Genomic DNA, 21,682 nt, shown 5'->3' with positions numbered 1-21,682 from the left:
AAAAAAAAAAAAAAAAAAAAAAAAAAAAAAAGAATCAAAATATTACTGCTTATTGAGAGCTTTGATTCTCTTTGGGATTCTAAAGAAGGAAAGTTATAAAATAGAGTGAGTAAAGGACCTTAAAGGAAAATGAAGCACAAAGGAGTTGAATGCCTAGAGCTAGATCATGTGAATTTTATTTAAGTGTATTTCTTTGACATATTTTTTGTTTAGATTTTCATTTGGCTCTATGTTTAAATAAGTCTTAACGTTTTGACTTGCAAGTTTCTGAGTTGTGGTCTCTAGGTATCCTGATTCCTTTCTGTGCAATGGCATAAAAGCTGTTTCCTCACCTGCTCCCTTTTGGAACATATCATCTTACAGGAATTTCTACTGCTTTTCTCAAAAACTCTGGTCTGCTAGGACAAGCTGAGATTTCCATCCACTTTGGCTCTTCATGGACTTATAGTACACATTTCTAAGTTAAAAAAATAAGTGCTATCTGGGCCCAAGTAATATGTCCTTTATTATAAACTTTAAAATACTTAGTATCCCATATTTACCTTTTATTACAAAGAATTCTGATTTCCTTGAATTTTGGAAGAAGAGGATATTTTGTCAGTCAAGTTTGACTGGCTTAGGTGAGTGGACACATTGACCCTCAGAGGTGTTCTTAGCAGCCTTGTGAGACTGAAGCCATGGTCTCATGGCTTAAAACATGAGTAACATTTAAATGAACTAATTAGATAAAATATGACACATGGCAAGAGAGGAACTGAATTTAGAAGAGGAAACAGATAATAAAAGAAAGAATTATGTAATGATTGACTCGAGGTAAATTCCAAGGGAACAATGTAAATTGTTTTGTTTAAACGTGAATTACGTGGAACTGACTTTAAGATTTTACTAAACAAAACTGAACTTTTTAATCCCCATAGTGGAGGGAATATAGATTAATAAAGTAAAAAGTGAGTGGTGTTGAGTATAAGGAATACCTAAAATAGACTGATTTGATATTAAATCGCAGCCTGGCCAGGTGCCCGTGCTCATGCCTGTGATCCCAACACTTTGGGAGGCTGAGGCAGGCAGATTGCCTGAGCTCAGGAGTTTAAGACCAGCATGAACAACATGGGAGGACCTCATCTTTTTTTTTTTTTTTTTTTTTTTTTTTTTGAGACGGAGTTTCGCTCTCGTTACCCAGGCTGGAGTGCAATGGTGCAATCTCGGCTTACCACAACCTCCGCCTCCTGGGTTCAAGCAATTCTTCTGCCTCAGCCTCCCAAGTAGCTGGGACTACAGGCATGTGCCACCATGCCCAGCTAATTTTTGTATTTTTACAAATACAAAATTTGTAAAAAAATTTGTAAAAATTTGTAGAGACAGGGTTTCACCGTGTTGACCAGGATGGTCTCGATCTCTTCACCTCGTGATCCACCCGCCTCAGCCTTCCGAAGTGCTGGGATTATAGGTGTAAGCAACCGTGCCCGACCAGACCTCATCTTTAAAAAAAAAAAAAATGGATAAACCTGAGCCAGTCCGAGGACCATGAAAGTACTTTCATTCTACTTTACCTGTGGAGGAAGCTGATCTTCCAAATTCCCCTATTTTGCTGTTGACTTGAACTGAGTGATAAAATACTATCCAAGCAAAGGAAGGAGAAAAAGGTTATGTCCCAGGTCCAGTTTAAAAATTGCCATCCTGTTTAACCTTGAGTAGTGATGGGATCATTTGGCACCAATAATAATGTCAGAAATATCTGTTGATGTAGCTTTCATCTTGAAGGTGTACCTAAATTGGCATAAGATAGATCTTATGTTTCTGATTATTAGGTCAGCCTCAAAGCATAGTTATGCTAATTTCTAAAGAACCTCACAATTTTATAAGTATTTTGTAATCATAAGTAATGAAGCTAAATAGTATAGAGATATATTTAGGCATAGATTTTTTTTTTAATTTTTTATCAGATTTTTAAACCACAATAGCCTCTGTGTAATATACTCACGAATAGGCTAAGGTGAGCATTTACATTTGGTTGTATACATAATTACAGTTATATCATTAAAAGAAAATACATTCAGAGAACACCTAAGGAAAATTATTATTGGTTCTAAATGTTAAGCTCTAATTTAAGATAAGCTTTCTAAATAGAACGATTTTATTATTTCCTGAAAAGTGCTTAGAAGACAGAAATGTGTAGTTTCTTTGTGACTGTTTGATTCTACATTTTACAGCATTACAGCAACTTCAGAGTAAAGTCTTTTTAGCAAATACTTGATGTTGCCAGTTTTCATTGGTTTTATTTTGCATTCATGGAAGGTATATAGCTAGCAATTGTCTCATGACATAGATATACCTGCTCAGCTAGATTAAATTTTTCCCAGGTTTTAGCTTTGGCACACATGGCTTATTTTTAAATTGTGATCATAGAATTTGTCTAATCTAAGGAATTTGCTACTGATCTGTTTGGGAGTTTTCTTTTCAGAATACATAAGGCCTGAATTTATCTCTTAGAAAAGCTATTACAGCTTTTTAAATAAATTAACTTATTCATTTGGCAAACAGTGAGTACCCTAAGGTCCAGATACTGTTCTAGACATTGAGGCTATGGCAGTAAAAAAAAAAGTGTTCCTGCCCCTATGGAGAATATCGTTCATGTAAGATGCTTGCGTTAGTAAAGCCACTCTTGCCCTTTGCTGCATTATTTCTTACTAACTTTCTATTCTCAGAAAGTAAATGAGTGGTTTTGGACTAGAAAAGCCTACGTTGCTAAATGTCAGGCACTATCAGAGAGCAACTGTTGTATTACTGCCCATTTAAGTTATTACTGACTAGAGAATGTATAAAACACCCGACTTTGACTCTTGTCTATTCAAGAGCAGTTTTCCAAATCTATTAAATTTTAAGCCTAGATTTTACTTTTACTTTATGGAATTATTTACGAGAAAGATGTTTAGAAACATTTTGGTTTTTTGCATTTACTTTATTACTTTGACACTTGTAAACCATGGTGGTTTTTTGTGATTTAAGCAGTTGCAGTATGATTCTTTCCAAGTTTATTTTAAAAAGGATTGGGGGCTATATAAGAACGGATAAAATATAGTTCTGTTGTAGTAGAAAAAACAGACACACTGTATATATCGTAAGAAACCTGTATCTAAGTCTTAAAAGCAATGTGGAAGGTAGCAGGTAGCCTCGTGTCATCAAAAGGCTTTGTTGTGGAAGTGACGTTTAATCTGTATTAAAGGTGAATGGCCCATGGTTGGGGAGGGCCTCAAGAAGTATAAGGGCATAATATGTCATAAACAAGGCAAGTAAGTGATTTGAGGAGGTTGAAGTATATAGACGTATGCAGAGCAGTATTTTTAAAACTTTTTTTTAAAAGATAAGGTTGAAGAGTTAGGACCCAATACTAACGCTATTTGGATCTTGTCTCATTGGCAGTAGAAAAGTGTAAAAATCTAGCAAAAAAAAAAAAAAAAAAAGTAAAACTTGGTGATCAAGTTGGCAATAAGGAGCAAAAAATAGAAATCAAAGGTGACTGTAGTTTCTGGCACAATTGCTGTGTACAAAGAGATGGAGGTAAGGTCTGGAGAGGCTAAGAGGACATTGAGTGTCATGTAAAGGTGACATCATTTTTGGGAACACTGCTTTCAAAAAGAATGACCTTACTCTACAAATTATTAGGATATCTTCAGAGTGAAATTGTATGCTAGTAAAAAATAGTAATATTATCCTTCCAGAATACATAATCTGTGGAGTAGACCTTACTTTACTTTATGAGGTTCTAGACTAGACTTTCTAGAAAAGTTTCACCATTACAAATAGTACATTTATTATAATAAATGGTAAGTTTATTGTCACTGCTTCTTAAACCTAACCTAAATCATGAAAACTTCCAGAACAAGCTTTTTGGTTTTATGCAAAAATGTACATCAGAGATTTGCTATAAAGTCAATTGTATTTTTAATTTGATACAGACCTTGGAAAGTTACTAGGCCTGTTTTCCCATCTGAAAGTGGAAATCAGAACAGGAATGATATTGCATGGTTGTAAAGATTAATTTGAGTTAATACATGTCAGCTACTTAACATAGTGCCTGACACCCAGAAAATCACTCCTGTGTATTATTCAAGTATTTTGAGTTTCAGCTAGAACATTCAGGTCAATATGCTGAAATGATTCAATGAACATAAGAGGTGTTTAGGTTCCACATGTCTGGTAATAGTTACCTGTATCATATATTATTTTTTTTGTTGTTTATTCAACAGCTTCTTTTAACCAAATTCCTTAAAAATTTTTTTTTTTTTAAGAGACAGGGTCTTACTCTGTTGCCCAGGCTGGAGTGGGAGTGCAGTAGCACACAAACATAGCCTTACGGCAGCCTTGAACTCCTGAGCTCAAGGAATCTTCCTGCTTCAGCCTGCTGAGTAGCTGAGACTCCAGGCATGTATCAGCCATAAAATTTCTTATATTTCTGGGATATACTTTAAATGTAATATTAGCTATACATTCCCAACAGGCCACACACCACTAAACACAAGGGAGCAGATAACCAGTCATGTTTGTTAATATTTCTTTTGATATAATTGGATACTGGAAGAATATGAGATCTCAGGAACTTAAGATATTGTTGACTTATTTCTGTAGAAATTACCCTCAAATCGAGATACAGTTTTAACCTTTCTCCTAAGCTTTAAATCTTGGTTTCCAGCTGTCTTGATTTCATTACACTGCATATATTTCTTCCGGGTGTGTGTGTTTCAAATTAAACGGACTGACTGTTCCTGGCATCTAGTAAACAGTCACAAATGATGATACTCATTTTCTATTACTGGCACTGTTGTTCTATTAAGCCAGGGTGTAAGACCTTGTAGCCCACCATCTTTGACTAATTCTTGACTTCTACCTTGCACCCTACCCTGCATAATTGACATCCACAATGAGTCTTCCATCTGTCCTTTCTTCTCCATTCCTTTTAGGTAATTATTTACCAGTGTCTATAGTAGAGTTCATTTCCTTCCCCCAAAATGGATGTAATTTCCTTATTTTAGAACCTTAAAAGTGTTTTGCATTCTCATAGGTTCCTATAAATTTGACTTATTTTATCCCAATAAAACTTAAACCATATGATGGTTAAATCCCTTTTGAAGACAGTGGTTGCTGTAGGCATCTTCATCTTTTTATTTCCTACAGAGTTGTGTCGGTGACTTTTCCACGGTAAATGTTCAGTCTTAATTTTTTAATAAGCAATGTGCAAATTCATTAAAAATATATATGCCTGCTGAGTGCTAGGTATTGATGTCACATTAATACCCTTAAGCAGGGCTTGGACAACTTTTCCTATAAATAGCCAGATAGTAAATATTTTCTGGCTTTATGGGCCATTTAGTCACAATTAGTCAGTTCTACCATTGTAGCACATAAGCAGCTATAGACCACGTAACTGAATGGATATAACTAGAATGGACTACAGTCCAGTAAAACTTTATTTACAAAAACAGATAGTGGGCTGGATTTGGCCTCCTGGCTGTAGTTTGCCGAACCCTGCTCTAAAGGGTTTTTTATTGGTTATTAGTGACTGTATATCATGTAAACAGTTAGGGGCTTCAGTTCTGAACATGTGAAATGAGAGAGAGAGAGAGAGAAGATTGTAACAAGGGCCCAGACTAATTTAAAAGTTGCTTCAGAAAGTTGTAGTACCTGCTCAGACAGAGGTCAGGCTTTTTGATATATGAACTTGACCTAAAGTATCAGTAAAGATTGCAAGTTTATATTTTTCATTTATTCAGTTAATTTTCATTGAGCCCCTTCCATGTGCCAACACAGTACTAATCCCTAGGGATATACAGACATCTAAAAGACTAGCCATCGAAGAGCTCACAGTCTAGGTGAGAAGACTGATATGTGATAAATACTGCAATAGATAGATACTTAAAATACAAGGCATAAAATGTGCCCAGTGGAGGGCATGGGCTTCTTTGCATAGACAGTCCAGACTTAATCATTTCTTGATGGAAGGACAACCATTATGTTTCCAGAATTTTTCATATAAAGCCAAGAATTTAGATTTAAACCCAAACCCAGTTTAAAGTATTATCTAAACTTCGATTTCATAGATATCACAAAAAATTTTACTGTTCATGAGCATATTATTCTGTTGTACTTGCACAGAGTCTGTTAGTCGTTTCCTCCTGTGCTGGTTTTAGTTAATAATTTTGGAATGCTTTTTGTTTGAAAAGCAACCACCAAAACTATGAGCTATTTCTCTTGGATGATTTTATTTCCATGCTTGAGAGGATGTTTTTAAATTTTAAAAACTAAGATTATTTTACTTTCTTTGGATCTTTATGGCTCTTCAATATAAAATATTTTAAAATTATTTTCAGTGAAATGGAGAGGTAAGTTGCTTTTTCCTATTCCCTTTTTGAGAAATTGATTTTACCTGTGTAAAGGCCTCAGATGAGGACAACATGGCCTCTTTTGGCTTCCACCCACTCACTAGCAAGCAAAGACCCCCTTTTATTACTGGCCAGTTATTCTTCCTTTCTGTAAACCTCTCCCCAGTGGAACATGTTATCTGTATTTCTTTTCTTTTCAGAGCAGTAATTCTCAGATTTCAGCATCTACCATAATCATTTAGGGCAGTTGTTGAAAATGTTATTTCCAAACCACTGTTAGGGTTCTGGTTTAGTAAATCTTACATAGGACCCAGAAACCTACATTTTTTATAATCTCTGCCTCCCAAGGGTGACCCTGATATAAGTTAACCCTGGGACGACACTTTGAGAAACACTGGCCAGGCTGGTAAACTCTTTGAGGACATTTTTGGTTCCCATACAGTATCTAACATGTGTTTGATATAGTAAGTTTTTGGTAGATATTTGTTCAGTTGAGCTGTTGAAATTGTATAAAGAAATGTGTCAACTGATAGTAGAATGGATTTGGTTTTTTTTTGGAATCACATTTTTACCTCCTTAAAGATATTAGTCTGTGCACTTTGCTTAATTGAACTAGAAATGGAAAACTAGATGACTTTGTTTTAGACTTATGGTGAATAATTGAACAATATACTTTGAAGATACTCTAAATAAGAAATTTATTAGCGGTCCATTAAAAGTTAGAACTTAAAAATTATTTTGAGAATAGTAAAGAATTAAATATATACTGAAGAACACTGAAGGAATTCCAGAATTTCTAAGGACAGTGTTAACTATTTTCAGATGTCTTTTCTTATGTAAATAGCCAGAAACCATTTCTGCCTAAGATGCCCTGAAAATAAATGTGATGAAGAATTAGTGAAGAATAGGAGCTTGCTCTCTAGATAGGATTATGTAAATTTCCTCTTGTTTTCCTTTTGAAATTTGATTCTGTTCATGGATACCAAGTTGATAAATGGGGGAAATCATTTAATCTAAGAATCATTGGTAAACAACCATACCTTTAATAGAACATGCTATCATCAGTGCTTGTCCATCATGTTAAGAGATAGTTATTCCAAAAAAAACTTCCTTTGTTTGTAATATATTTGTGTTATTTTGATCAATTTGGTGTTAATAATAGTTAAAATTATTCAGTTCAGAAGAAATTTTATTATTTAAAACATAAAGGTCATAGGTAATGAAATTAAATTTTACATACACATTTTTATTGGAGAGAAGGTCAAGTATAAACATACTACTTGGGATATTGACATCCTACAAGGTTAAGTAGCTGTAAAGAGCATAATTTATGGTGCAGTGTGAATACTGATGATTTAAAATGAAACATAGCACCCTTGAGTAAATTCACTAGACTGTAAATACCATGCTAATTTAACACCAATATCATCCATTTTAGAAAAATATATGAATAATGGCCATGTGTGGTGGCTCACACCTGTAATCCCAGCACTTTAGGTGACTGAAGCTGGCAGATCACTTGAGGCCAGGAGATCAAGACCAGCTTGACCAATATGGCAGAACCCTGTCTGTCTACATACAAAAATTAGCCAGGTGTGGTAGTGTGTGCCTGTAATCCCAGCTACTTGGAAGGCTGAGGCACGAGAATCACAAGAGAATTGGAATGGAAAACAAGGTCAGAGAGCAAGTAAGAGTTCTAACTTAGAAAGAAGAGCTTATATATATAAGTTCAAGCGAAACTCAATATTCAGTGCACCATAAATTCTGTTCTTTGCATCTACTTAAATTTGTAGGATGTTAATTTTAAAATGTACAAAAGTATCGGTTTTTCACAGTTATTTTAGGTTATGTGTAAGCAAAAAATGTGAAGACCCTGAGTAAGTTTTCCCAGACATACACAAAAATTGTTTCTAGCAAGAGTGATTTAAAATCAAGGTTAAATCTGGGGGCTAATAGTTATCTTTATAGAATATAGTAAGTATGAATGACAACCTTTTATTGAGTGCCTTACTACTATTTAGGTACTCTGGTAAGCACTTTATACATAATGTAATTATATTATACATTATAAATATATTATAATTAAATGGATAGCCCTGTCTACAGTTGTGTAACCACTAAATGGTGGAACCTAGGTCTAAACCTAGGTTTGCCTGCTCTCAGAGCCTCAGTATGTTCTTTGTAATATTTTACATACCTTTCAGTACCATAATCGTAATGCATGTTTTCAAATTATGTGAAACCCAACTGCAGTTCTTTGTTGTACCTTTTTGGGATTGTTGTTTATTTTTCAAAGTAATCATTGTCAAGATGAGTATGTGTTCAGAATGGCATTAACCTTTGACCCCATTTTGGATATAGATTCTAAAACAAAGAAAAGGAGGATAAAACAAAGAACAAAGGAAGCATTATTTAAGGATTACAATAATTCTGTATTCTATTATAAAACAAAGGAAGCATCATTTAAGGATTAGAAATTGTTAGAGTCAACCTGAAGAATGTCCACACCAAAAGGGAGTATGTAGAGTGGTTTACTCAACTTTTTTATTATCTCAAAGATTATACTCTTCCAGTGATGGAATGGGCTTCATATGTGGTATTCTTGTTAAAGCAGTTTTATGATAAGTATTGTAAACTTAGCTCTAAGAAAGCTGAAGCTCAGCTAGTTGGCACAGTTGGGTGGGTGTTTACTGGACAGATATAAACTCAACTATTGAGGTCTCAGTAGCTTTGAATCTGAGAACTTTAGTGTGAGAGGTTGTATTTGAAGTGATCCAAAGTGATGAGATGGTCAAATTCTTAGCAGATTGCAAGCCTACAATTTCTCTAGTGATGATCTCACTTCAAATATGTACTGTCTTGATTCTTGCTTAAGGGAATTATGTGAAATATAAAATGTGAATTTTCTCTAAAAACAAGTGATATTTTAACTTAATCTGCTAAATTTACCCATCCTAGTTATAGAATATTTTGTGGCCAATTTAAATTTTAGGTACTACAACTGTGAATTCTATGTGTATTCCTATATCCATTCTCTGTTCAGTACTTTAAACATATCCACTCTCTACCCAGTACTGTAGGCCTTGCTCTCCCTTCCTATCCCTACCTTACACATATCACATACACTTGCTTCTTAGAAAATCTTTGTCCTTTCACCTCTAGTTAAATACCTTATAGTACAACATTGTATTCCCAGTACCAAGAACAGTGTCTGGAACATAGTAGGCTCTCAGTAAATATTTGTTGAGTGAGGAATGATTGAACAAGCAAACAGTTGAGTGAAAGAAATAAGAAAATTGGCTTTACAGTCCCAACTCTACATTTCCTTGAGTGACCCTGAATAAGATACTTAACTTCCCAGGGCTTCAGTATACTTAACTGGAAGACAAAAAAGACTGGCTTGTAAGTTCCTGCCAACTCTAAAATAATACCCTTCTATAATGTAGTTAATTCATGGACTATTTAACCTTTAAGCAGAAGTTTCTCTGAGGAACCTAATCATATTTTGCAAGGTAATACATCCTAATAAAGAGCAAAGATATAAGAGTCTGTACTGATGAGACACTTGCATTCACTTTTAGCTTCAGAGGAAATGTATGTTTTGTTAGCAAAATTGAGACTAAAGATTAAGATTTAAAATCCCTATGTTAATTAGAGAGGAAAAAAGTGCATGGAGGAGAAAGGATTTTAAGAAACAAGTAATTAACAATACTGTATTGTATACTTGAAATTTGCTAAGAGGGTACATTTTAAGTGTTCTTGTCACAAGAAAAAAGAAAAAAATGTTAACTGTGTAAGGTGATGGATATGTTAATTAACTTGATTATGATATCATTTCACAATGTATACAATACATCAAAATATCAAGTTGAGGCCAGCACAGTTGCTCACACCTGTAATCTCAACACTTTGGGAGGCTGAGGTAGGAGGATCATTTGAGCCCAGGAGTTTGAGACCAGCCTGGGCAACGTAGGGAGACCCTGTCTCTACAAAATCAAAATCAAAATAAAATTATATACTTTAAATATATATAATTCCTATTTGTCAATTATACCTCAATAAAATTGGGCAAAAAAACAATTAAGGAGAGGGGTTAGCTAGGGTTAGGAACTGAAGTGCCTAGATAGTGAAGGGCCTGTGCAGCCTGCAAGAACAAAGAATATTTGAAGTCGGTACTGAACAACTTGGGAGGCTGAGGCAGGCAGATCACCTGAGGTCAGGAGTTCAAGACCAGCCTGGCTAAAAGTCTCTACTAAAAATACAAACATTAGCCAGGTGTGGTGGCACATGCCTATAGTCCCAGCTACTTGGGAGACTGAGGCAGGAGAATCGCTTGAACCTGGGAGGTGGAGGTTGCAGTGAGCTGAAATCACACCACTGCACTTCAGGTTGGGTGACAGAGCAAGACTCTGTCTCAAAAAAAAACCCCCCAAAAAAAACAAAACAATAAAAGAACAAGAGAGAATATTTACTGGAGATCTACTTAGCTTTTGGGTTTTTTTAACTTTTAGGTTCAGTGATATGTGTACAGGTTTGTTATATAGGTAAACTCATATCACAGGGTTTGTTGTACAGATTTAGTCACCCAGGTACTAAGCATAGTACCCAGTAGTTATTCTTTCTGCTCCTTTCCCTCCTTCCACCCTCCACCTTCACCTAGTTCCTAGTTCTTTGTGTCTGTGAGTTCTCATCATTTAGCTCCCACTTATAAATGAGAACATGTGACATTTGGTTTTCTGTTCTGTGTTAGTTTGCTAAGGATAATGCATTGGGATTTAGGACAATGGCAAACCCCAATCAAAGGAAACTGAGAATCACAATAAAACAGTACAGGAGCTGACAGACAAGATAGAGATTATAAAAATGAACCTAACGGATCTGGTAGAGCTGAAAAATACACTTCAGGAATTTCACAGCGCAATCACAAGTATTAACATTAGAGTAGACCAAGCTGAGGAAAGAATCTCAGAAATTGAAGACGAGTTATCTGAAATAAAGCAGACAGAAGTAAATAAAAATGAATGAAAAGGAATGAACAAAACCTCTGAGAAATATGGGATTATGTAAAGAGGCCAAATCTGTGAATCATTGGCATCGCTGAAAGGGACGGGGAGAAAGCAAACAACTTGGAAAGCGTATGTTAAGATATCATCTATTAAAACTTCCCCGTCCTTACTAGAGAAGCCAACAGTCAAATTCAGGAAATACAGAGAACCCCTGAAATATTCTTCACAATGTCATCCCTAAGACACATAATCATCAGATTTTCCAAGGTCTAAATGAAAGAATGAAATGAAAGGCAGCTAGAGAGAAGGGGGCAGGTTACCTGCAGAGGGAACTTCATCAGGCTAACAGTGGACCTCTCAGCAGAAACCCTTTACAAGCCAGAGAGTTTAGGGGTCTATATTCAACATTGTTAAAGAAAAAAAATCTTCAAACAAGAATTTTATTTCCAGCTAAACTAAGTTTCTTAAGCAAAGGAGTAATAAGATCCTTTTCAGGTAAGCAAATGTTGAGGGAGTTTGTTACCACCAGACCTGCCTTCCAAGAGATCTTGAAAGGAGTACTAAATATAGAAAGGAAAAAACCATTACTAGCCAGTGTTTTTTGTGCCAGTGAAATGCAATAGTTGTTTGTCTGCCTCCCCCCATAAAGTGTCAGGTTTATTTCTATGAACTTCCGTTACCTAGCAGACTACCTGTGCGTAGTAGGCACTAAGTAAATATTTGAGGAATCAATTGAGGAGTAAATGCCAGGCTAATGTTTACAACGTTTTCGCATGCATTAATTCTAATAAAGTATGTACTGTGTCTTCTCTGCTTTACCTGATTAGGAGTCTTAGGCTCTGAAAAATTGACTTACCCAAAGAAACTAGATTTGTACAATTTATAAGGCTGGGATTTGGACTTAGGCCTGTTTGTTAATAGAGTTCAGTTCATGCTTTTTCTAGTAACTAGTCTCTGTCTCTGTCATAAATCATAAATATAACTGCTAATAAGTATGTCATTTCCTTGCTAGGGGTGCCAAGTTACTTTTGGAGTATAAAATCTTATTACTGATGCTAGCTTAGCAAGTTACACTTGGGAAACATTTTCATCTGTTATAGTCCTTAAAAAGCCCATGAGTTAGGTATCTTTCCTACCATTATATTGATGAGAAAACTAAGTCTCCTTGTGGAGTCATAGCTCATGAGGACCAGTGATAAGACTTGAAATCAAGCCTTTTGGATTTAAAGTAATGAATTTACCAGCGAAAGTCAGAAAAGATTTCAAAGAAATAACATCTAGAACAAGTCAGAGCCTTGTAAGCCCCTCTTTAAAACAGGTTTTTAAATATATAGCTGGCCATTTTATTTTACCACATCCATAGTTTAAATATCATGGTTAGAATAGGATAATTTACTGAGTGCAGTTCTGAACTGGTGAACTTTCTGAATTAAGGTATATGTATGTACTACACAACTCATGATCTATGCCTCATGTAAATGAGGACTATACGTGAGCCATGAGCAGGGAGCATCCTAATTTACATGGATACATAAAAATTCCAAAACTAATTTAACTACTGTGATTTTTAAAATGTGAAAACTGAGAGATTGGGTGAGAAAAAGATTAACTTTGACAAAATCTTTTTCTATGTGACTTGAACATTATGATTTCCAAAAATTGTTACAAATAAGTATTATTTGGAGAAATTTTAAATAATACCTTTTTAAAATTTAAATAAAAGAATTAAAACTTTCTTGGAATCGTTTAGTTGAACTTTTAACCTAGATTGAGAAATAAATACAAACTATGCAAAAATATAGGTTAAGTGTTACCTTTAGTAGATAAGCATCAAATATAGTAGAAATTTAGAGCTGAAGGGATGTTGGTGATCACCTAATTCAGTGATCTTATTTTAGTGGAAAAATACTGTGGCCTAGGGACTGCTACTAGATGGTTAAATTTGGAGAAATTCAAACTTAGTTTTGATATTTTTTAGGAGATAGAAGGGGAGATGATCCATGAAGTGTCAGTGGTCAGATGGGACGTAAAGTGGTTTGTGACTTCCTTTCTTTAAAAACTTGTCTTTTCGAGTTATAAGGAGGTTTTTTTAAAAAAAAAAAAAAAAAAAAAAAAAAAAAAAAACAAAAAAAAAAAATATAAAAAAAAAAAAAAAAAAAAAAAAAAAAAAAGCACACTAATTTGCTAATAAAGTACAGAGAAAGAAGTTCGAGAACTTGGGCAGCTTTTTTGAAAGTTAGTGACAGAGTCAAGATTAAAAGCACGACAACTTGATTTTCATGACAACTTTTATTTATATAATGTAACTGTAACACCTGTTTAGCCCACTGATCCATTCTGCCCTCATAATGCCCCCATGAGGCTGCCCAGAGCAGGGTCAGCCAGTGATCCTGTGAGGGTGAGCAAGTGAAATAACAAGAGGAAATGTGTAAGAAGGGTCCCAGAGGGCAGGAGAAAAGACAAATGTTAGTATCTTAATTCCTCCAAACCTAAGTAGTTTGTCTTATGGTAGCAGAGCCATTATACTAATGGAAATACCAGAGTTGGTGAAAATTTCAAAAAGATAAAGCTGTCCCTTAGGATTCAGTAGCTTAATGGCTTGCAAAGGAGCTAAACCTAAATGTTTTAGGCAGTTCAAAGCTGGACTCTTAAAACTTACCTTAAGATAATGGAAGCAGAAACATTCAAAGTACTTTTATCTTCTTGGAAGTAAATGTGACAATAAAATAATGAGTTGAAAGGTCAAACTGAAAGTTGTAAGGCTGCAATTAAAATGCAAAATGCATGTAAAGGCAGTATGTTCACTGCTAATGAAATTCATTGACTTTGTCCTGAACTAAAGTTTCTATAGGAAAGTGCTGTTATTTTTGGTAAATAAAAATATAAAACACATGTGCCTAGGGCTTAAATAAATGAGTGAGCAGTTTCTATGTTTTCTCATTTAGCCCTCACAGTAACTCTCTGAAGCGATACTGTGATTATCCCCATTTTCAAGCATGGAAACTGAGGATTAAATAAGTTAAGTAACTAGTCCAGTATCACAGACCAGTGAATGATGGAGCCAGGACTTTAACTCAGAGTTAAACTGCAAACCCAAACAACCACTAAAAGTTATTGCTTCATTTAACTAAATTCTAAGTCCATAAAATGTTAACCCCATATGTGTCTGATAAGCTTTCTTTATGAACAGTTTAAAAATTACTTTTAATTTACTGATAAATATTAGTGGTAGACTAACAGTAACCATTAGTAGTAGAAAAATCTAAGAAATTCAGAATTTGAGCTAAAAGATTATTTAGTGAAATCTTATTGCTTCATTTAACAGGCTGGAAAGCTGTGGCCCAGAAGCTTACTGATTAGCATACTGCTGACTAGAAGTTTGCAACATTTTAGGCTAAACACTAAAATCCACTGATTCTAATCAAAACCGCACAACATACCAGATTTTCATTGCATAAAATATTTTTAAAATAATTTATTAGTTGACGAGGCTCTTATAAATTTTTGCATCCTTAGTGCTTTGCACAGTGCCTGCTTAGCATGTAAAACAGAAACCAAGTTTTTTTAAGTAAACAAGTATAATCATTATAGTTTTAGGATCCAAAGCATGTATAACTTGTTGCATAGTAATTTTTATGCATCTCTGAACATTCCTCTGCTAGGATCATATTTTATATCAGCAGTAATTTTAGGCTCTGATTCCCATGTGGCTTTTGAAGAACTCTTTTCGATGCTTCTTGGTTTCAACTTTGGAAATCTAGAGAAACTCAATTAAAATTTAATATTACAAAAAGAAATAAGACACCTAAAACAATAAGTGTACACTGAAAATTATTTACCAAAAACTGAAACAAGTAAAAAAAAAAAAAATCCCTTATTTGAAAAATGCCTTTGAATAGAAGCCTTATGATTTAGTTAAAATCCACAGAAAATAAATTATTCCAAGTGTTTGTAGGATGTGACTTGAAAAATTCCTGTTTTGAGAGTCCAAGTCTTGTTTCCGCCCAAGAAAAATTAGTTATCCCATTTTATATTTTTCTTTGTAAGTTAATCCTATACTTGGGTATCTGATACAATCTCATTTTTCTTTTTTATATAATTACTACTAACTTTTAAAAAATACTGCTTATTTCAAAGAAACATAATGTTTAAAAGATGTGAAGCATTTAATCCTTAAATGCTGGAAACACTTTTAAAGTATTGTAAGCACATCTGTATTACATTACACACAGGGAGAAGAATGTATGAATTCTATGATCTGTGGGCACTAAGGTGGCTGGTTTAGAAAAACAGTATTTTGCATTTCAAGTTTCCTTTCAACATAAAGAATATTCTCCAATTCTAAAATGAATAATTCCAGGCTGGGACATGTGGTCAGGGAAGCATAAGTAAAGTTTTGGTTTTACAGTTGTTCTTTCATGTTGTTAAGCTTGGCTCTGTGTTTTGTTAAGCACTTTTATTTTTCCTGATTTGAAAACGATTGCATGAGACAAACTCAGAACATGAAGAAATCCCTACATCAGATTTCTTAATAAGTGTCCTGCATGTCTTAGACAGCTATGATGGTGCAGATAATTTATTACTAATTAAGAAATACCAAAGTTTGTTAGTGATTCACTCAAAATTACAGCAAACTTAAATGCATCCCGGTGGTAGCCTCACTCTTGATCAGTTGTGTTCCAGTGTCCTTTTTTGAACAGGAGATAAAAGGATGGAGTTATAGCTGTTAGTCTGGATATCTCATGTGATATATATTTTACATGTGAATATCATCTGTCATTGGTAGAGATGAATAAAAATGCTGGAGAGAACACTGCACTACACTGATGGACATGTTCTCAGCTTTTTCTTCTTTGGCATGAAATGACATTAACATGCCAACATATTCTCATATGTACCTGCTAGTGAGCTAGCTAGAATTCTATCCCTTTCGCTCCCACCCCAGAAAGCAAGGAAAAATGAGTGTTCTGGAGATGCATATTCAGTCACCTCAAACTTATTTTTTTAAAATAATGATTTGAGAATTTCATACTTTAATGAATATTAGCAGGTAATTACCTGTGACACATTTGGCAGCTATGTCATGATAAACTCTGTGTTTCTTAAATTTTATATGGCAATATAAATTTCTGGAAACTAGTTAGAATAATTGAGTTTTTACAAAAGCCAATTTCATAATCAGTTATTTTATTGCCATGTTACTGGAAATTATCATAAGATAATTGGTTGTCTTTAAGACTCAAAATAAATATATTTGAGGAATTTGAATTGTTAGTCATCCTTTTATTCAAGAAAAATAACATAAATATTATATTAAAGTCTTTATTTTTTACTTGGTATGGAAATTGGTAGCTTGTTCTAGAGCTTTCCTAATGTCAGAATATTTGATTTTTTTAAATTTAGTTTTAGAGCCTCTATAATAATAGCTCTGTACCTGCCTTTCTTAGAAGGTATTAAACTTATACTATAAGGAAATAACTACTGAATTGTCATCACCTCTTAAAAATTTTTAATGTAAAGGACTCTCATGTATTTATTAGTAATTTTGAATGTTAAGGGTATTTCCTATTTTTTTGTTTTTGTTTTTTATTAATAAGATATTATGAACTAGATCCTTATAAAAGTCTCCTAGACAATTTGAGGAACAAAGTGATCATTGAGTATCCAACATTACATGTGGTATTGAAAGGATCCAATAATGACATGAAAGTTCTTCACCAAGGTAAGTGTAAATTTGTTCCTATAATGCTTAGAATAGCTTTAGAGAAACCAAAGCAAAATGTGTCCACCCTTATTTCTTTATACATGTTTTTCCACTATATTTACACACTTACAAGATCTACTCTATAGCTACAGTTAATGTGAAAAACTAAGTAAATGAGATGCTGCTCTTTTTCTGTTTTTATGAGCATATAATCTTTTAAAACCAATTTTAAGTGAATGAATCAAATTGAATGACTAAGAAAGGATTTTTTTTTGGCCTGGAGTTCTGTGTATTTTTGTCTCTTTTTAAGCTAATAGTCTTTAAGTAACTGTCCATGATTACATAAATTTACTCCATAGTTAAGACTTCAGACATTTCTAAAATGAGGGATTACAAAACATTTTTAGCTGACAATAAAAATGTTGAATGGTTTAAAAAAAAAAAGCTAGTATTCTACCTTATAGAAAGAGATAATGTTGCAAGGAACATTATATTTAAAAATTTGGCAGCATTTAGACTAAGCTAATATCATTGCCTTTACCATTTCTCTCCCTTTCTAAACCCACTGGTTTTATTTTCTCTGCTTTTGTTTCTCTGATTTTATGATACAGGGAAGTACTAGAACTGGAAAAAATGTACATAAAAGTTTAATCCATAAAATTACTTAACTATAGTTGTAACTTCTGACTGAAGTAAACTAATTGTATTTCTGAATTCAAGATTTTAGAGGATGAGTAAAATTTAGTGACTACCTTTAAAAAGTGAAGAAAATTACTCACCTTAACCCAAAACTATTATATAGCACTTTCAACTACAGGAATTATAGATACAGGCCCAGTTTTGTTGTAACAAACTCCAGAGGAACATAGAATCTTTGTCTTGAATTGTACTCTATTCTTTTTTTCTCTCTCTCTCAAGTTGTTGCCTGTTGATAAACTATTCTTTAAGTAGTATTTGAAATGTGTGCTTTAAGTTTTATTGTTATACCACCATTAGGGTGTAAGATGCAGTAACCTATGTTGTAATGTTTTATCTGTTGTTGCGCATAGTGTTTTTTCTGTGCAAAACTTAATGGAAAAAAATGTTTTTCAAAGTGGTCAAAATTTTATCAGTGCTACAACTTGAAAGTAGATTTTAGTTGGAAAACATGGTGTTTCTAATAATAAATTATGGACCTCCAAATCACATTTTTCTTCATGACATTAATATTTTTTTTTTTTTTTTTTTGAGACGGAGTTTCGCTCTTGTTACCCAGGCTGGAGTGCGATGGCGCGATCTCGGCTCACCGCAACCTCCGCCTCCTGGGTTCAGGCAATTCTCCTGCCTCAGCCTCCTGAGTAGCTGGGATTACAGGCACGCGCCACCATGCCCAGCTAATTTTTTGTAGTTTTAGTAGAGACGGGGTTTCACCATGTTGACCAGGATGGTCTCGATCTCTTGACCTCGTGATCCACCCGCCTCGGCCTCCCAAAGTGCTGGGATTACAGGCGTGAGCCACCGCGCCCGGCGACATTAATATTTTTTACAATTTGAGAATATTCTATATAATTTTCTCAAAGTAAATTAGGAATTTTAGTTTTAAATGGCAGTTTCACTTTGTTTAAGCTTTGTATTATTTTTCTTTTTTCTTAATAAATTCACACAGTGCTCTCTCAAATGCTGGTTTCAAGAAAAATTGTTTAGTGATGTAGGTTAGTAGCTAGGGCAAATATCATCTGTGTAAATAAACAGCATACACAGCTCTCCTTTCACCTTGTTTAGGAATGTACATTTAAGGAAGGCTTCCTGTAATGAAGCAATCAGAAAAGACTACTAGTGTACTGGGAGCCTTACTGAATAAAATTTGCTATTTTTCTGGTGGGTATATGATGTTTGACTTATTTACAGAACACAAATGACTCATGCTTTTAGTACAGAGGATTATTTAGAACTGTGTTAGCAAAAAAACAAAAGTATCTGACAGGATTTTAAAACCATACCAGTTTTGTCATATCATAAGTACACATACCTTAAAAGCAATGCCCAGGTCTTCCTGTATCTGCATTTCTTTCTGTAAGTACTTTAAGGTGTCTGTTTATACATTCTCACAGCATTAGATATTCTGCAGGGTGATCCCTTGATGAGGGAAGGGGATTATGTAAGAAGAGGGCATTTTCTTTGGAAAGTCTTGAAATTCCTTCTCTCTCTGGAGGTAAAAAATTTGGATTTCGATCCTAAGTTCATAGTACAAGTTGTCTCTTTCCTAATTTGGGGGTAAATATGTTTCTGGGCTGGGACTCAGTAGTTCCAACACCTGATGGTTGTTACAGTATTTGTTATGATTGTAGATTGCCACAATTTTTTTTAACTCTGCCTATATTAATCAACAATAGCCAAAATTTTGTTTGTTTGTTGCTTTTTTAGGAATGGAAAAGGTTAACTGGAAAAGGATGAGCAGTTAAGATAGTCCACTAGATTGGAGATGCTGAGTTCTGAATACCTACCTTTTATCAATCCAATAGGAAGTGCTCAGAATGGTGTAACTTGCTTCACAGGCTGTTGTTAGCCAAAGTTAGACTAGCAGATTTAAATGATTGATAAAAGCATGCTGCATTTCAATCTAAGGAAAAAAGAATGGATCCCTAATTCAAAGAAGAAAACTGGGCACCTTCAATAGGCAAAGAAAGGGGAAAGTGCCCTCCATACTGCTACAAATTCCCATTAATTTATAAATGTCAGCAAAATACACTTTTCGATGTTCTAGTATAACTCAAAATTAGAAAATGCCTCAGCCTTTAGAGAAGGAATCCAACCCAAAATTGATTACTTGATTAGTGACAATACCCGGCACAGCAGCTACTCATATATCAGTCTCTTACTGGGCCAGTAAATCTTTCATCCATTCTCCCTCACTCACCTTTCCTCATTATTCCTTACCTCTCTTTTCTTTCTTTTCCTTTTGCAGGGAGAGAGGGAAGGATTTTAGTCACTGGAACACACATGTAAAATTTACTATACAATAGATGCTATAATAGAGTTTGCCTGAAGTACAGAGACAGCCAGAGGAGGAAAAAACTTCTAATATCTTGGAGGAACTGGATGGACTGCTAGTGTTAATAAAATTTCACAAAGATTGGGACGATATCTTGGATGGAACTTATTTCAGCACCTTACTCATGAAAAGTACTCAGTAAACACTATTGTGGTTTCTGGTACAGTCTGAAGTCTAGATTCAACAGCAAACCCCAGGGAACTTGTCAGTTGGAATATGAGGCAGAGTTCCAGGTGTATGCTTCTAGCATCAGCTTTTATAACCTATGAGTCCTTGTGCATTTACTTTGCCTCTCTGAGTTTTATTTTTCTTATCTACTCAATGGAGACAACAGCCATAAGCCTCAAAATAACCTATATTTTACCAGGACAATTTTTAAAGAGTTACTACCTATTATTTCCTTTTAGCATCATAATACAATGAAATGGAACACTTTGGTTCCCATTTTGGAGATTCAGGGGAAAAAGTAAAAGACAGAATGACGTGCATTTACCTTGATTCAGCAAACATGATCTACATTGTGAGGATAGATACAGAGAAGAAACGTCTAGTTTCTGTCCTCCAGGAACTCAGTTTAGTGAGTGAGTCATAGTCTTGCTTGCTCTAAGCAAGACAGGGGTGTCAAAGAATCTCCATTTCTACTCTGAGTCTTCTTTCCTGTGAAAGGAAGGAGATGGCGATTAGCTAGTCTTCTGTCACTCCACATTGACTCAACATATACTGACCTTCAATTTAAGTTTAAAAAAAAAGTCATGGAAAAATTTATTCCAACCACAAATGGCCAGCCTGGATAATAGTGATCTATTCAATGGCATGAATATGGATCATAACCACATTGTGAAGTGACCATTCCCAAATCTTCCACAGAGTCAGGAAGGATGTTACCTCACAAAATATAATTGCCACTTTCAGACATCATTTCTCTATTTATTGTGGCCAGAATTGTATATCCTAGCTGCCTGGGACATAATGTGGTTTGTGTGTCCCTGTGAGTAGTGCTGTTGCTGTGCATCAGAAGGAGGGAGAGAAGAGAGACAGAGCAAGCTAAACAGAAACAGTATAAACACTTGACTGTATGTTTACTTATTTTTTCCTAGTGAAAAGTGAATCTACCAAGAACCTTGGCAATGAAAATTGAGCACTTTTTCTGGAAGAATATGAAAATTTCCAGAGAATTGCAGCAGACTCTGCATTGATGGGCTGTTGGATGATTGGGGTATTGTCAGTGGGTGATTGGAGCTTTTTGTTTATATGAAAAATAATCTAAACTTTTTTAAAAAAATGTGTTTTATAGCCTCTTGAATTAATTGACTTGTAAGACCCCTTTATTCATATTAAAAACTCACCTTTGCACTTGATCAATGTAGTACTTACTAGGCCCCGGCTTTTAATATGCTTAATTCCATAAACTGAAAGGTGGTTTTTTTTTTTCTTTCTTTCTTTATTTCATTTTTATTATTTTTTTTTTTTTTATTGATGTCTTGGAGTACAAGTGGTACGAGCATAGCTTCCTCAAACTCCTGGGCTCAAATGATCCTCCCAACAGGCTTCTACCACCACACTC

The 21,682-nt window shown here is 34.5% G+C and overlaps 1 protein-coding gene across 3 annotated transcripts in view; it reads left to right on the top strand.

Annotated features, from left to right (window-relative positions):
• Positions 1–21,421, top strand: part of ZNHIT6 (zinc finger HIT-type containing 6) — a 55,767-nt gene extending 34,346 nt beyond the window's left edge. The window contains exons 9-10 of one of the 3 annotated variants that reach the window (XM_017499847.2): positions 16,981–17,105; positions 21,216–21,421. In XM_017499847.2, the coding sequence (XP_017355336.1) occupies positions 16,981–17,105; positions 21,216–21,256 (166 nt within the window). In that variant the 3' untranslated portion in view covers positions 21,257–21,421. The other 2 variants (XM_017499848.2, XM_017499850.2) reach the window with 2 other exon arrangements.
• The last annotated feature ends 261 nt before the right edge of the window (positions 21,422–21,682 follow it).

Source organism: Cebus imitator, unplaced genomic scaffold, assembly GCF_001604975.1.
Source record: "Cebus imitator isolate Cc_AM_T3 unplaced genomic scaffold, Cebus_imitator-1.0 Scaffold261, whole genome shotgun sequence".
NCBI lineage: Eukaryota > Metazoa > Chordata > Mammalia > Primates > Cebidae > Cebus > Cebus imitator.
The sequence above is the reverse complement of the archived record's forward strand: the minus strand, read 5'-3'. Positions and strand labels throughout refer to the sequence as shown.